General features: G+C 37.7%; 1 protein-coding gene across 1 annotated transcript in view; it reads right to left on the bottom strand.

Moving 5' to 3' along the window:
• UTRN (utrophin) overlaps nucleotides 1-16,645 on the bottom strand; it is a 556,038-nt gene that overhangs the window by 61,765 nt on the left and 477,628 nt on the right. The window contains 3 exon segments of the mRNA XM_070376815.1: nucleotides 6,354-6,555; nucleotides 14,338-14,412; nucleotides 15,920-15,981. Coding sequence (XP_070232916.1) covers nucleotides 6,354-6,555; nucleotides 14,338-14,412; nucleotides 15,920-15,981 — 339 coding nt within the window.

Below are 16,645 nucleotides of genomic sequence, written 5' to 3'. Positions count from 1 at the left end.
TGAGGGTAAACCATAAAAAAGCTGCATCTTAATGCAACTTTCTATTCAACTTTATTTATTAATGTTAAGCCCATACTGTAAGTTCATGACAAATTGTAACAGTATATCTGACTTAGTCTGGAAGAATATACAGCCTAAAATCACTTTACACAACATATGAACTAGAAAGAACAAAATAAAGCAAAATGAAAGTGCTAATTATAAAGCTAAAAAGATTTCATTTTTATAAACATTGAATTAAAATTTGTTAATAATTATATATGCAATATACAAAATAGCTACTGATATATATAATATGCATGTGGCAATATAGTAAGAAAGGGATAATGATGTATCTAAAAACAGATGTAAATTAGCTCTATATTGAGGGTTTATAACTTGTTGAATACTTAAAACACTTGGTCTTCATTGTTTTTTTTTTAGCTCTGTCAATGTGGTTTCTATAAATTACTACTGCAGTTATAATAGTCAATGATCTTAAACACACAGGTGTGCAATCTTTATTTGGGGAAATATCAAATTACAATTAAATACAAAATTTATTTAATTAACCCTTCATATTATGCCAAAGAGAGACCATTTCAATTTCACATATACTTTGACTAGAAAAATAACTTTATGTTTAAAAGCATGGATTTTATTTATTTTTTTGTTAAAGAATTTTAACAAAAGTTAAAATATTTTGTTAAATTTGTATTTATTCTTTTGTTAAAGAATAAATGAGTTGCTTTATCAGATGTCATGCTGTACTGGATCTTGGGGCTGTGGAAAGGAAAATGCAGAAGCTACAAACACTAATAACACATGATCCTTGCTGTGAAATAACACACAGTCTCAAAAAAATAAAGATATAAAGACTGTTATCTTTACTATTTCATATAAACAGGATTAGTTTTCAATTTCAGTTTCTATTGTGAATTTTCTTATGTTTTCCATATACAATTACAACACATTCAAAACCTATAACTAAATGTTTACATAATTATATGAGTACATAAAATGTAGTAATTCATAACATTTAAAAACATATAAATATTTGTCTCATTTAATTTTAGGTAGTCTTATTGTCAAACTGGACTTAACTCTGGCTTATTGATATTTTTATTATTAATGCTAATTGATATCTTTCATTCTCAAATTATAAATAGTCAAGTAAGTTTCTGTATTCACACTATGACATATAAAGTATAAAATAAGTTTATAAAAAGGAAAACATGCTTAGGGATTAGTAAAATGCATTTTCAAATAGTCCCTTGTGGAAATTCCTTGACTGTCCAGTGGTTAGGACTGTGTACTTTCACAGACGAGGACCCAGATTCAATCCCTGGCTGGGGAGTCTGCAAACTGTAGGGCACAGCAAAAAACTTAAAAAAAAAAGTCCCCTGACAGCCTAGAGTTTATAATCTATATTAAATCATACCCAACAAACATACTTAACCCTTACTATGTATGTGTACAACATTCAGAATTGACGTATGAAATAACTAATACTTAAACTTTAAAATAAATATACCCATTTAAGCAGAAATCTACTCTATATACATTCCAGTTTCTCACAATTATAGAAACACAGGTTTCAAATTAGCCTTAAACTGAGCCATGCTATGAAATGTGTTTCTACTTCATATTTTTAAGGTCTTTCCTAATTATCACATGAAAAGAAGACTGTGTCTGTTTTTTACCCTCCAAAACTCAGGAAATTATATTCTCTGGACAACAGACTTGCAGAAAATAACAAAAGGCTGTGCAAATGGACTAGCACATGAATGTGGCTAAGAACAAAGTAAGCCCTTAAGTGGAAAAAAAAAGATCAAACTCATACATATTGGAGGCTGACCTCCGGTCTATGGTGACAGTACAACAAAGGATCATCATCAGGAAGACTATTGAAAATGTCAATCATCCATTCATTGCACCACCAATGACTATGGAGGCTTACTGAGATCCCAGCATCGTTCTGTATACCATAAGTTTAAGACACGATTCCTACCCATGACTAGCTGGACAGGTGAGACAAGAAAACAGCTAGAGAATCACAAGGAAATACAAGACCGATCTTACACATGGAAATAATCAAATACAAATTGGTGTTTAGCCTAAGTAGTTACTAGCCTCACGATATTTGATAGAGAAGATAAGTCTAAAATCAGACATTGAAGACATGATGCAGCTGGACTACCCTGACTAGGAGAAAGTGAATTATCATAGGAGAAGCCCAGACAAGGGGACAGGGGAAGGGGATATGAGCACTAAAGTCAAGACTCATCAGGCACAGTAAGAACTTGCATCAAGGGTACATGACTGATAATGTTGCCGAGGTTATATGGACCCAGATGAGAGAGGGCTTTAATATTAAATATGTTGCAGAATTTGAAAGAGAATAGGGAGACAATAAAATTTTTCAGTGAGTAACATAACCCTATATTTCAGTATTTAGTTCCCTGATAGTTTTCATAAATTCTCCTGAAATTAATTCAACCAGAAAGATATGCATTATACCTTATAAATAAAATTATATCCACCTTGGATAGTGGGGAAAATGACTTAACAGCGCATCATGAGATTAATATTTTCTGCAGGGACAAAAATATTTAAACCAAATAATCCAGTCTACTGCTTTAAATCTTGATTTAAATGAACTCAATTTCCATTAAATTTAAAAGGAAGATTGTGGAATTAAGACTTTTTAGCCCAGGAAGATCAAGACTGAGTGAGGCTGTGAACACATAAATGGAATCAATCTTATCTTTATAGTTTATAAGGTACTTTCTAAATATACTATATCATTTGCCCTTCACAATCACTTATGTATGAGAAGCAGAACAGATAATTTTATCTCAGTTTTTCACCTGGAAAAATTAAGATGCCAAAAATTAAGTGGTTGCCAAGTTGTAAAGCAACCAGTACCAAAAATTTGAATTCTTATCCTCCACAACAAAAGAAAATAGATTTTTTTTCAGACAATTCAGAATATTAGAAGGTGGCACATGTTAAAAGCCGAAAGAAACAGCAAACAATATAATTTATAAAGTCCCATTTTTCTTAGATATAGCAGTATAGTAGGAAAAATCAAGTGATCGTCAAAAAACCTGAATATTAGTTACATATCTACCACTAATATACAGTAGATAGCTGTGGATAAATTGTCTTATCTCATTGGGTCAGTTTCTCAATCAGTAAAAAGAGGACAGAATGGAAGATCCTTGAAGTCTTTCTGCTTCCAGAATTCTAGGACCTCCTGTGTGTGCATCATTTGTTATTTCAAGAGCTGGTTGAATATATTTCAAGAGCTGAAAATACCAGGTCTTGTTGCAACATGCTACACAAAGCAATGCAGTTATATATATACAGTTAATAGATGAATGTCAGATTAACTGAATGAAGAGAAGAGTTTGGTCATGATACCATTTCCAAGTTCAGAGACTTTTTAGGGGTCCATGATGTCCTGGTGCATTGAATGCTGTAGATCACAGTTCTATCAGTTTCTCAAAGGAAACTAATGACTTGAAAACAGCTAATAACTCTTGTGTGAAGTGAAGTGAAAGTCACTTACTTATGTCTGACTTTTTGTGACCCCGTGAACTATAAAGTCCATGGAATTCTCCAGGCCAGAATACTGCAGTGGGTAGCCTTTCCCTTCCTCAGGGAATCTTCTCAATCCAGGGATTGAATCCAGGTCTTCAGCATTGCAGGAGGATTTTTTTACCAGCTGAGCCACAAAGGAAGCCCAACATCTCTTATTTAGATAAATGAATAAGTCATAGTTGCTACAGAAATTTGGGTAATTAACTCTGGCCCTCTGAGACTACCATCAGAGGAGTAACTGTTTCCTTAGGTGAATTAGTGGCGTTTCTCTTCAAAATGGAAAACTCAACTGAATGGCCACTGCTCTAACCCAGCATGGTTGTTGCAGTTTCTTTGGCATGCTGTTGTTGTTCAGTTGCTAAGTCATGTCCCTTTCTTTAATGTCTCCTGGAGTTTGCTCAAACTCATGCCCATTGAGTCAGTGATGCCATCCAACCATCTCATCCTCTGTCACCCTCTTCTCTTCCTGCCTTCAATCTTTCCCAGCATCAGGGTCTTTCCCCATGAGTCAGCTCTTCACATCAGGTGGCCAAAGTATTAGAGCTTCAGTCTCAATTATCAGTCCTTCCAGGGAATATTCAGGGTTGATTTTATTTAGGATTGATTGATTTGATCTCCTTGCTGTCCAAGGGATTCTCAAGAGTCCAGGACTCTCTTTGGCATGGAAAGGGGATAAATCCTAAAAGCTCTTTTCTTTTAAAAAGGAGAATTTCAAAATACTGTCTTTCTAAATAAGAAACACTTATCTCTGTGTTGCATTTCTCATGTGTTCACATTTGATGGTAGAAAGTGATAATATGCCAAAATTTAACTCCCTGGAATATGAATCACAACATTTCACACACTGCTTCCTTCCCAACTAAGTGGCACTGTTCCCTGTGGGCAGTCCAGTGAAGACAGCATATGTATGTGTTATGGGCTGAGCTACGTTCCCCTAAAATTGATATGTTTCAGTCCTAACTCCCAGTACCTCAAGATGCAACTAAATATGGAGAGTCTTAAAATTGGCAATTAAGTTAAAATAAAGCATATAGGGTGGGCTCTAATCCACCATGATTAGAGTTCTTAAAGAACATTAGGACACAGACATACCCAGAAGCAAAACCATGTGGGACACAAGGAGAAGACAGCCATCTAAAAGCCAAGGAAAGAGGCATCAGAAGAAATCAGCCCTGCTGACATCGTGAGTTTGGACTTTCAGTCTCCAGGACTGTGAGAAATAAATTTCTGTTGCTTAAGCTACCTAGGCTGTGCTGTGATACTTACGGAAGCCCAAGCTGACTAATATAGTGTGTTAGAGTCACAGATAATGCCGAAAGAGGAGGGCAATTTAATATCTTCTCCAGTTCTTCCTTACAATATAGATCAAAATGCACACTTCTTCCAAACTCCATAGAGCTAATGAAGTTCTTAACTATAACTTTCTGGGACATAAAATTAAGTGATAAGCTTTGTAGATAAAACACCTAATTGATCTGTTATTTTAGTGAATTTACTACAGAAAATGTCTCTTACAGGTTTAAAAAAATTGAAGACCAACTTAACAGTGAATTAATGCTAACAGTCATGATTTATCCTAGAAGTATAAAAATTGGAGTAAAAATGAAATGTATTAAAATGTATTAGACAAGGAGATAGCAAAGCCCATGTTCATCATGGTAATGGAGATTCATGCTATCTGTTCTTCAGTGAGTTTCTTAAGAGTTCTCAACCACACAATGGCAATTTGATTATTAAAAAAGGCTTTGTTATGATATTCGTAAGTAATGAATGATAAAAGATTTTTCTAACCAGAAGAATAAATGAAATTTTAATTAAATCATCCTGAAAGCTATTGTAACTATCATTTACTTCTTATACAGAATCAATCAGATGCTTGCATTTATGAACTATCATCTATTTTCTTTCACTCTAAATCAAATAAAAAACTGACAAGCACAAATTTTCATATAGCTAATTAATGGAAAATAACTTTCAGAGTCTGAGAGAAAAACAAAAGTTCTAATTTTCTTATTTCATCTTTGCATACTTTAACCCCCTACCAGAAGAATGAATAATTCCTAATGTTTCAGAAATGTCAGCCCACAGCAGGGCTTTCTAGAATTGATTATTTCACAAATGCATTGTCACATTCAAGAAAGTCAAATTAATGGCAAATGAGTCATGCTGGAAGTAGGGAGTGCTCTCTCTGTAACATTGAGTATCTAATTAAATTACAGATATTAGAGTGGCCTAAAGCATAAGTTATTTAAAACACAATATATACACATAACCACAATGGCAATAAATAAAGCCAATACCAAAAGAGAAATTAAATCCTTTTAACTGCCATCCAAATTGCTCTTAAGTAGTCATACAAAAAAAATGCAGAGTGGATTATTATGAACCAATAAATTTGTAAACTCAAAACAATAAATATTAAATTTTTTCTTTTGAAAAAATACTATAAAAAATTGAGGAAGGAAATCAGACTTTTTTCATTAGGTTTCCTCCAGCATAGAGACTAAAAACACTACAAATTTGACCATCTTTATAAACTGAAGCAAGATCTTAAAATCGTAGATGGACATTCTTTTTTGTTCCATTGTTGGTTAAGAACTCAATTTTTGGAAAGTCATTCCTTCTCAACAATTAACATAAATATTTCCACTGGGAAAAGTACTTTGAAAGTACTTTCTTAAAAATCCAGTTACAAAAATTCAGATATTTTACATCATCAAAAAATATCATCCAATGATTACATTTTAACGAAAAGAACGCAAACTTACGTATCATATACATTGAGTAGCCAGTTGAGACACATATCCACACAGAGAGGAACGTTGACCAGATTCTTATGCATTTGTTCAAGGCCATCATAAGTTGTTGTCAGACAGTTGATGACATCTGGAACACTAAGAAGCTGATCATTTTGGTTCAGTTTGTGCTGTTCGAAAACTTCATTTGTTGTATTCAACTCTAAGAGATCCACTAGTCAGGTGAGAAAAAGGAATATGTACAGTCACTACATTACATAACAACATTGAAACAAAGTCACTTCCAGTCTTGAGTTTTAGCTTGATTCTTCAATTTAAGAATCTATCCTTTTAACTAATTTCAATTTTTAAAAAATAAATAGCATTTCCATTCTTACATCTCTAAACTCTTCTTTTATCCACATCTCTTACATTCACACTTTTGAATCTATACTCTTGACATGTCTCAATATGACCTCATTTTTCACTCTATAGAATATTAGTTTTTCCTATTTTATTTTTCTGGTTTTCCTCTCTTCAGCCTCTTTGTACTTTTGAGTGTAGGAAAGCATAAATCTCTAAGTCTATTCCTTGTGGGGGGTGTGTGTGTGTGTGTGTGTGAGTGTGTGTGTATGTGTGTGTGTGCCCTCAGTCGCATCTGACTCTTTGTGACCCCATGGACTGTTGCCCACCAGGCCTCTCTGCCAATGGCATTTTCTAGGCAAGAATACTGGAATGGATTGCCATTTCCTAACTGTAAGAGTACAGAGATCTTCCCGACCCAGAGATCTAACCCGAGTCTCTTGCATCTCCTGCATTGGCAGGCAGATTCTTCACCACAGTACCACCTGGGAAGCTCTATTCCTTATGGTAGAACATCTAGAATATGACACTGCTCTTTTTCAAACTCCTGAGAACAGCCCACTCACCACTCTCCTATTCATTCTTTATATCACTGTGAAACTGATCATTCTTAAATAGTTTCTCCACATGCACATGATTAAATACAAAGTTCACTGAAGATATTTAGTTCCTAAAACAGGTTCTGTAGAAAAATAATAGCTCTCCACTGCCTACTGAGTCAAGCCTTATTTATGTTCTAAGTCGCTTCAGTTTGTCCAATTCTTTGCAATCCTATGGACAGTAGCCTGCAAGACTCTTCTGTCCATGGGATTCTCCAGGCAAGAATACTGGAGTGGGTTGCTGTGCCCTCCTCCTGGAGATCTTCCCAACCCAGGTATCAAACCCATGTCTCTTATGTCTCCTGGCAAATGGGTTCTTTATCACTAGCACCACCTGGGAAGCTCAAGCTTAATTTATAAGGCCCTCAAAATCTGGCCCCAACCTGGTTTGCTTTCCATGACACTTTGGCAAATGTGTAACTTGTAACTAGGTAGGGGGAAAAGAGGCTCACGGGCCAGGACACCCAGCCATGACTCTTCATGTATTTGCTTCCACTGCTTACTCTTCATGGACGGAACCTCTACATGGGCATGGCTGGTGCTAGAGCATGCAGGGTGGGCACAGAGGAGAAAGTAGAAGAGCCCTGCTCTCAAAGATCACCAGTCTGAGAAGGAGGATAAGCATTCTGATAACTTTAAAAATGCCCTAAGAGAAGACATCAATTTCTATGAGCGCTATTACTGCTAGGGGAGTAGAAGCAGCCTAGAAAAAGCTCCCTGGGAAGATGGGATTTGAAATGGACCTTCAACAATAGATAAGATAAAAGAGATTCATGTAAAGCAAGGAAAGAATTCCAGGAAGAGAAAATTGCTTGAGAAAAGACAAGAATTCAAAGAAGTCTAGGCAGCTCCAAAAAATGATGATGGCAGTATGGATGGTGTGTGGTCACACGCTGGGGGGCATATGGTTACTGCGAGGCAGACACACAGAGGGCAGGCCATGTCGGCCCAGGGGAGGCCCTCCAAGGCCAGGAAGAACAGTTTGGACAAATAGAAGAACTTTACATAATCTTTTCTTTTAATTCACTTTGAGCCAATCATTAGCTAACTGAAAACAGGAAAACATGTTAGATTATCAAACTACCACGTATCTATACATTTATTGAGTATGGAGATGCTGTCTAAATCTAAACCTGTAGGTTTGGAAAGTTACAGAACCCATGTGAACTTAAGGTGTGCTCAGGGAAACTACTGCATTATAAAATTCTTCCCCTATCACCATACTTAACTTTTTAACGTTAAAAAAATAAGCTTCAGAAAACTTTTTTTAAATATGTAAATAACAATTTTCTTTGTGCATGATACAAAATTGTTCCCTTAAAAATATAACCTATGCTGACAGTTTAATATAATAAACAAATAGCTTCCTTTGTATTTTTGTTTTTAACCATTGAATAACCACTAATTTTGAATTTTTAAAGACATTTATGAAACACCATAGAATGATTTATTTTTTTTCCTAAGCTATCTACAGTGGAAAAGAACTGCTGTAAAATTGTACAGATTAAAATGATTTCTAAATCAAAAGAGAAGTCATTTCTTTCAACAGAGAGAAAGAGAGAATATAAAACACACACATCTAGATAAAAGATGAATCCATTTCCTTCAGACAGTAAAATGTCAGCTAATCACAAAAGTAACCTGTTTAAGTGTCACGCATTCTAGATGGTGTCAGAAAAAAACATAAAGAACCATCTAGAATTTTCATCGTCATTTTTACCCCATTTCTTGGCACTGTACACTATTTTCAATTATAACCTTGAAGAGGACAGGAGTAAAATTCAAATTTGTTCTTCAGAGTGCTTGACAAAGAGAAGTGCCTAATAAATGACAGAGCCATAGAACTATAATTCCACACAGACACAGAGAAACATATTCAGATACTGCCAAAATGTTCTAAGTTTTCTGAATTCCAGCACTAATTTTGCCAGCAACATAGCATTGCTATTACATTCCCACATGGCATGAAGTGACAAAAGACCAAATTCCAAAAAGACCATTTCCTGGATCAGGTTGTCCTTGAATTTCTTCTAGAAAAGCCTCCTTTGTGATACACTTTGTAGCTGTGACAGTGATTTGCCACATCCCACAGACGACCATGTCTTCAATTTTCAGTGATTTATTCTGACACTTTACCTTAGTGCCTAAGCCAGGAATACATTTCCCTGAAGTGTGTCACATTTAGGTACCTTTAACGACAGACTACATTTAAATCACAGAAAATGATGATTTTTTCTTTTCAAAGAGAGACAAATGACAGCTCAGTCATGCAGCAAATGAAATAAACAGAAGAATCATTTTCTACCAACTTTAAGGCTTTTCTTTAAACCCACAATGAAGCAAAGGGGGTTGAATGGAATTGGATCACCTTTCTTCGGTTCTGCAAAAACACATACTGCTTCGCATCTGACCTTGGGCTTCTATGGCTCTCCTCCTCTTGACATGTTTAACCATCCCTTCATAGCACCCTTCCTGGCTCCTCTTCCCCAGACATCTCAGAAGTGTCAGTGGTGCTCCAGGTCTCATGTCTGCCCTTTCCCTCTATAAGTCTGATGCTCTCGTTCACTTTCATTACTGCAGTTATTACTTCTCTCTGGAAGACTCTAGATGCTCTTTCTCATCTCCTGCTTGAATATCCAATCCACATTCCTGCTGCTTTGTTCCCAGTCGGAGCTATACTATCTTCTTCCAGGAATCTCCACCTTAATACGTGCAAATAAAGGTCTTGCCTTTTCATGACACAGAAATCCAGAGATGGTTCGATAGATCACTGACTTAATAGACATGAATTTGAGCAAACTCTGGGAGACAGTGGAGGACAGAGGAGTCTGCCATGCTACAGTCCATGGAGTTGCAAAGAGTTAGACATGACACGAATTAGTGACTGAACAACAAGGCTGTTACTACCGTCCATAGATCATCAGTCTGTAACTCCCAAGATACCCTAACACTTTCTTTTCACTCTCTGCAATCTATCAAGTACCAAATCTCCCAGTCCTTAGTTCTCCCTCCTCCTCACAAATGTGTGTTCTCATCTCCCCTCCAACGCTCAGCTTTCATCATCTTTCACCTGAGCTCTTACTTTTCCTCTGTTCCCTTGGTATTTTGATCTTAGATATCGCCTAACACAGAGGATGAGAGGGCTGGATGGCATCATCGATTCGATGGACATGAGTTTGAGTGAACTCCGGGAGTTGGTGATGGACAGGGAGGCCTGGCGTGCTGCGATTCATGGGGTCACAAAGAGTCAGACACAACTGAGCAACTGAACTGAACTGAACTGAACACATACATCCATGAGTGGCTCTATCTCCTAACTTACGCAAAACAGAAAGCATTCTATAGTACCTCAATCTATAAAGAAAATATCCAAACATCAAATATAACACTGTGAGAGCTTGAAGAACAAACAAGTGTCACATTAGGAAAGAACTGAATCTATGAGATGCAAAATCAGGAGTGACCTAATTTGGAGCCGAGTAGCCAAGAAAGTCTGGTTAGAGATGCGTGACAGTTAAACTAGGACCTAAAAAGAAAGAATGAGCTCTTCAGGCAGGAGGAGCAGAAAACAAAGCTTGCCCTTTCAGCATCCACTAGAACTGCAAGAGTCTACCGTGGGCCATGATGAATGAGGAGGATGGAGAGACTGGCCAAGGTAAAAGCCGTTCCATGCGGAGGGCAGCAAGACCTGTTGTAAGCAGGGGGGTTGTGTCTGAATTTACATTCCTTGAGTGTGGGAACCAAGTCTCTATTGTTTTATCCCCTGCCCAATCTTGGAGCCCAATAAATGAAAGAACAATGGTAGCAACAACAATATGCCCTCTTTGTGAGGACGCTATGCTGGCGGAGATTTACACAGAATGAGAGACAACTGTTGACTCAAAGCAGGTGTTGATGCAGACGGCGCAATCCTCCTCACATTATCTGCCACACAAAGGCACGCGACCGGGCGCTTGATGGGAGAGAAAGTCGTTACAGGCCATCATAAAGTTCTGGAAAAGCTGGAGGCAGGTGGGATTAGCTTGTAAATGTTTCCAAAAGAAGTAAAATTTTAACAGCATTGGAAGGGAATAAAGGGTTGCAGACGATTGCAGAGGAAGGGTCAAGGCATTTCAAGTAAACACAAAAGATGGGAGAGGAAGGAGGAGATTAATCATAAACAGGTGCGCTGGATCAGGGGCGCCAAGGCCCCACTAGGAGCTCAATGGGGCAGAGACAGCTGAGAAAGTGGAGCCCAGGTGGCCCTGAGGACATCGCCTGGAACGTTCACAATCAAACACAACCCAGCCCATTTCTAAGTGAGTGTCACTAAAGGTCGTTTAGTTTAGAGGTGGGAGGTATGTCTCTTCTGCTCCTCTCCAGTTTGAAGGGATGAGTTGAAGGAGAGAGTTTGTTCCTTAAGACTCAGAGAACCCACAGAATTAAACAAGTAAATGTGTTTAATCTGTTTATCTGCCCACAAGTATTACTGAGAACTGTACCTGTGTTCACAGTGATACAAAGCCATCTCCTGTCAATGGAGAGGGTTCCCTGATAGCTCAGTTGGTAAAGAATCCGCCTGCAATGCAGGAGACCCTGGTTCAGTTCCTGGGTTGGGAAGATCACCTGGAGAAGGGAAAGGCTGCCCACTCCAGTATTCTTGGGCTTCCCATATGGCTCAGCTGGTAAAGAATCCACCTGCAATGTGGGAGACCTGGGTTCAATCCCTGGGTTGGAAAGATCCCCTGGAGAAGGGAAAGGCTGCCCACTCCAGTATTCTTGGGCTTCCCATATGGCTCAGCTGGTAAAGAATCCACTTGCAATGTTGTGGCTGAGTCATCTGTCCTCATTCTACAGCTCATCCGGCCTGAGAAGTCCTTCCAGGTCTGTCAGCTGGACACCAGACATGCAGCTGAGCCTCTTTCAAAACTGTTGGCACCCTGGCCTGACTGAGCTCCCTAAAATTCCTTCTGTGTGCTCCCAGTTCACTTCCTATTCCCTTCCGGCTGAACATACAGATCACCAGCCAGAGTGCGCAGGCTTTCTATTTGGGAACTGGTCATTCTGCCATCCTTGCTGTGACTGCTACAATCTGCCAATCATCTTTGGCGCTCTGAGGATGATGGGCTTCCAGACCATGTCAGCCTCTTGCCTATCGCGTCACTTGGAGGTTTTTTCAGCCCTTCAGACAGCTCTTCCACATGTAGCTTCCACCACATTAGTCGCTCAGTTGGGTCCAACTCTTTGTGACCCATGGACTGTAGCTCGCCAGACTCCTCTGTTCAGGGGATTTTCTAGGCAAGAATACTGGACTGCATTGCCATTCTCTTCTCCAGGAGATCTTCCCAACCCAGGGACTGAAACTACATCTCTTGCATATCCTGCATCGGCAGGTGCGTTCTTTACCAGCTGAGCCACCAGGGAAGCCCAAACATAGCTTAAGTGTTTCTTATTCTAAAGCTTTGCCTTGCTATATTTTCTTGGAATGGTTCTACACATCTCTTTCCTCAACTCTCCTCACATAACCAGCTTAAACTGTACTTTTCATTTCTACTGACCTAGCAGATTTTTAACTGTAATATATCATTTCTAAGGGTAACCTGCAAAGCTTCACTGAATGGCCTAGACATACAACAACTGTTAACAAAAGGTAGCAACAAGAATATTTGGCATTATTCAAGTTATGCTGTTATAAACATAAAGGCACATGTCACTTTGCATATTAACTACCTGATAAGGCCTAAAAGTTCTTTGAGTAGACTCAATCATTAAAGCTATAGAATAGAAGCTACAGATAGAATGCAGATAGCATGAATCTATACTCTGTTGCAAAGCATTCATATTGATACTTAAATTTGGGTTATGGGAAAAGGAATAAGCCTTTAGTAAAACTATCATGTGTGTGTGTTAGTCACTCAGTCATGGCTGACTTTTTGCGACCCCATGGATTGCAGCCCACCAGGCTTCTCTGTCCATGAGATTTTCCAGACAAGGATACTGGAGTGGGTTGCCATTTCCTTCTCCAGGGGATCTTCCCAACTCAGGGATTGAACCCAGGTCTCCTGCACTGCAGGCAGATTCTTTACCAACTGAGCTATAAGGGAAACCCCAAATTATCATAGATTACCATTATGAACATAGTCTCTACAGGTTAAAGTTCATATTGATAATATTAAATGTTTCAAGACACTGTGTTACATGAACACAGAGCTTTAAATGAACACAAAATTGTGGTGCTGGAGAAGACTCTTGAGAGCCCCTTGGACAGAAGGAGATCAAACCAGTCAATCCTAAAGGAAATCAACCCTGAATATTCATGGGAAGGACTAAAGCTGAAGCTCCAATACTTTGGCCACCTGATGTGAAGAGCTGACTCACTGGAAAAGACCCTGATGCTGGTAAAGACTGAAGGCAAAAGAAGTGGGTGGCAGGGATGAGATCATTAGATAGCATCACTGATGCTAGATAGCATGCTATCTAACGATCTCATCCCTGACTCAATGAACAAACTCTTGGAGATGGTGAAGGACAGGGAAGCCTGGCGTGCTGCAGTCCTGGGGTTACAAAGAGTCAGGCAGGACTTAGTGATTGAAGAACAACAATGGTCAATTCAAATTTGGATCAGGAATATAATTTTTCAGTATTTCTTTATTATATGATTGCTCTGAATTAAACTGTTTCAAATCCTATGCTCCAAATGAATCCTACAGATGAATACAAAGTACTAAAAAGGCAATGATCTACTACTTCAATTCCTTGATTTAATCCTTTTAAATTGGGTGGCAGCATAATTTTTGAAAAAGCTTTTTATGTGACTCCTGTATTTTGGTTAATTTTGTTCTCCAACTGAGAATGGCATATGTTCATTTGTTTTACTACTTCATGCTTGCTGATGGGGCGAATAATAGAGCATTCACAGAAACACAGCCAACTCCTTGAGGGAGGTACACTGAAAATCAGATTAACTCAACAAACACATCACCCTCTTCATTTATCTTTGTCTTAAAAAAAAAAAACAAAAAACAAGAAAGGCAATCCAAACAGCAGAGTGATTCACTCTGGCAGAATAAACTCACAACATAGTGCTTTTTGGAGTCTTCGGATTTTGATGGCTGTACGGTAGGCAGAGAAACGTACGTTATTCAGGTCAGCTGAAATGGAAAATGGAACATTCAAAAAGCGTGCTTAGGATTGTCTAACTTACATTGAATGGCAAGAATATATCTGTTCCCTTCAATGATGGAAAATTACTATGTCTTTTCACATGAAAAGGTCTTTTCCTAAAATTCACAGCGTTTATAAGAAAATAATTAAATGTTCATCACACCATAGGCTGCCTTCTCTACTGCTAAGAGGGATTCTCTTCCAGGGCATTTCCCCACAAGGACAATCAGTTTTCTGCCACCTAGGCTGTCCATCTCACTACTCGCAAAGCTAGTCTTATTTCTATACTCCTTCTGTCCTGCTCTATTTGCTTCTTCCACCCTTTAATCCATCTGGTTAAAATTGTACAATAATCAATATTCAAACCTTTAGAAATAATAGATTAACTCCAGTTAATAATACCATATTGCCTATTCAAAAGTTGCCAAATGAACAGATCTTATAAATTCTCATCACAAGAAAAAGAATTATGTAACTATGTTTGATGATGGATGTTAGCTAGACCTACATGGTGATCATTTCACAATATATAAAAATATCAAATCATTATGTTGTACACCTGAAACTAATGTAATGTTATCTATTATCTTAATTAAAAAAACCTGAAAGATTTAGCATCAAATTGAGAAAAAAAGACACTGGAACTTCTATCTTTGTCTTCTAAAGATAGAGTATCCATAAGAGAGATTAGAAGAGTTAGTCTCTAATTCTTAACACTGGCGTGCTCATTTTACAAACTAAAACAATCCAGTGGTTTGTCTTTTGTTCGTTCAACCTTTGTAACTGTCCTCACTCATCCAAGAGAAAGCTCACACAGAAGCCTGGTATATAAAGAGATAAAAGGAGTGCCCCCTCCTTGCTGAAATGGCAGTGTGAATGAGCGCCTTGGGGTGCCACTCGCCTTCTCCAATGGCACTTTAGATCCCCTCTAAGAAAATTCTTTCAAAGCCATTGGAATGACCTACGAGAAGCAGTAATAATAATCAGCTCACAGCCATATTCTACTGGAAATCTACAATGTTAGGATTCTCATCTCACGTGTTCTCATGCATTTTTATTAAAGTGAATTTAGCTTTTAATGATCACTTAGACAAAATGAAATTAGACAAGCTAATTTAATAATATTTAATAAATAAACAGTGAGCAAAAAGTAAATATGAAGCAGTGGATTACAGGCTGCTGTACTCTATTGTTTTTGTTTTCACACAAAGCTGAAGCTTAAGATGATACAATATGAGGGAGGTGAAACCAATTATACTTCTTTTAAAATCAGCCTTCTTGAGTTCATGCTATTGTGAGCCATACGTTCTCTTAAGAAAAGTAAAATCTGTTTACTGCTTTGCCCTTAGAAATTCAACTGCTTTTACATGCCTGTGACTTGGTCCTGTAAACATAATATGCCATGTAAGGAAAACTGGTGACTAGAATCCATTTAAGAATACAATTCTCAGTTGTTGAAGACAATTAATTACTATTAACTAAAATAACACTCACCAAGGGATTGAAAGAGTTCGGTCATTTTAGGATGATCCCAACAGGTAGTCTGTGTTTGATGACTAGGAAAAAAAAAATAATACATCTAAATAAAAGACTGTATAAAATAGTAATTGCCACACAGAAAATACGCAAAGTGAATTCTTATTCAAATTTTTAAGAATACATACAAAATTATCCCCTTGATGGATCACTTAGGCTTATTAATGTTTTGGCCAAAAAGCTTGTTTGGGTTTTTCCAGTTATTATGTGGCCCAGTTATTATTGTTCTGGCCAAAAAGCTCATCTGGGTTTTTCTGTAACATCTTATGGAAACCCAAATGAACACTTTGGCCAACCTAATACTTACATGAAACAACATTAGATTTTTGTTTGAGCAATTATATCATGACAGTATAGATGAATAAATATGCTTTATCTGTTTCAAAAAGAATTACAGCTAAAGATTAAAACCTAGGTATAAAATGTGACTGTCACGGACCCTGGAGCCTCAGGCTTGAGGCGGCCAGACAGGTGTAGGCTCCAAAATAACTACCTGTGTCCGGCTGATGTAGATTCTCATTCAGAATAAATTCTCTGAGAGCAGAAGTGCTCTGAAGAGTCGTTTAACTTTAGGAGTGCTAATCAAATTTCCAAAGAGGGAAATGAGGAGAACTGTGAATAACACCTCCATCACACAATCCACTGAGTCTTCCTCCTCTTTAGCCTCAAGTCTTTCCTTCTTCA

The sequence above is a fragment of the Bos mutus genome, chromosome 9 (assembly GCF_027580195.1).
Source record: "Bos mutus isolate GX-2022 chromosome 9, NWIPB_WYAK_1.1, whole genome shotgun sequence".
Classification (NCBI taxonomy): domain Eukaryota; kingdom Metazoa; phylum Chordata; class Mammalia; order Artiodactyla; family Bovidae; genus Bos; species Bos mutus.
The sequence above is the reverse complement of the archived record's forward strand: the minus strand, read 5'-3'. Positions and strand labels throughout refer to the sequence as shown.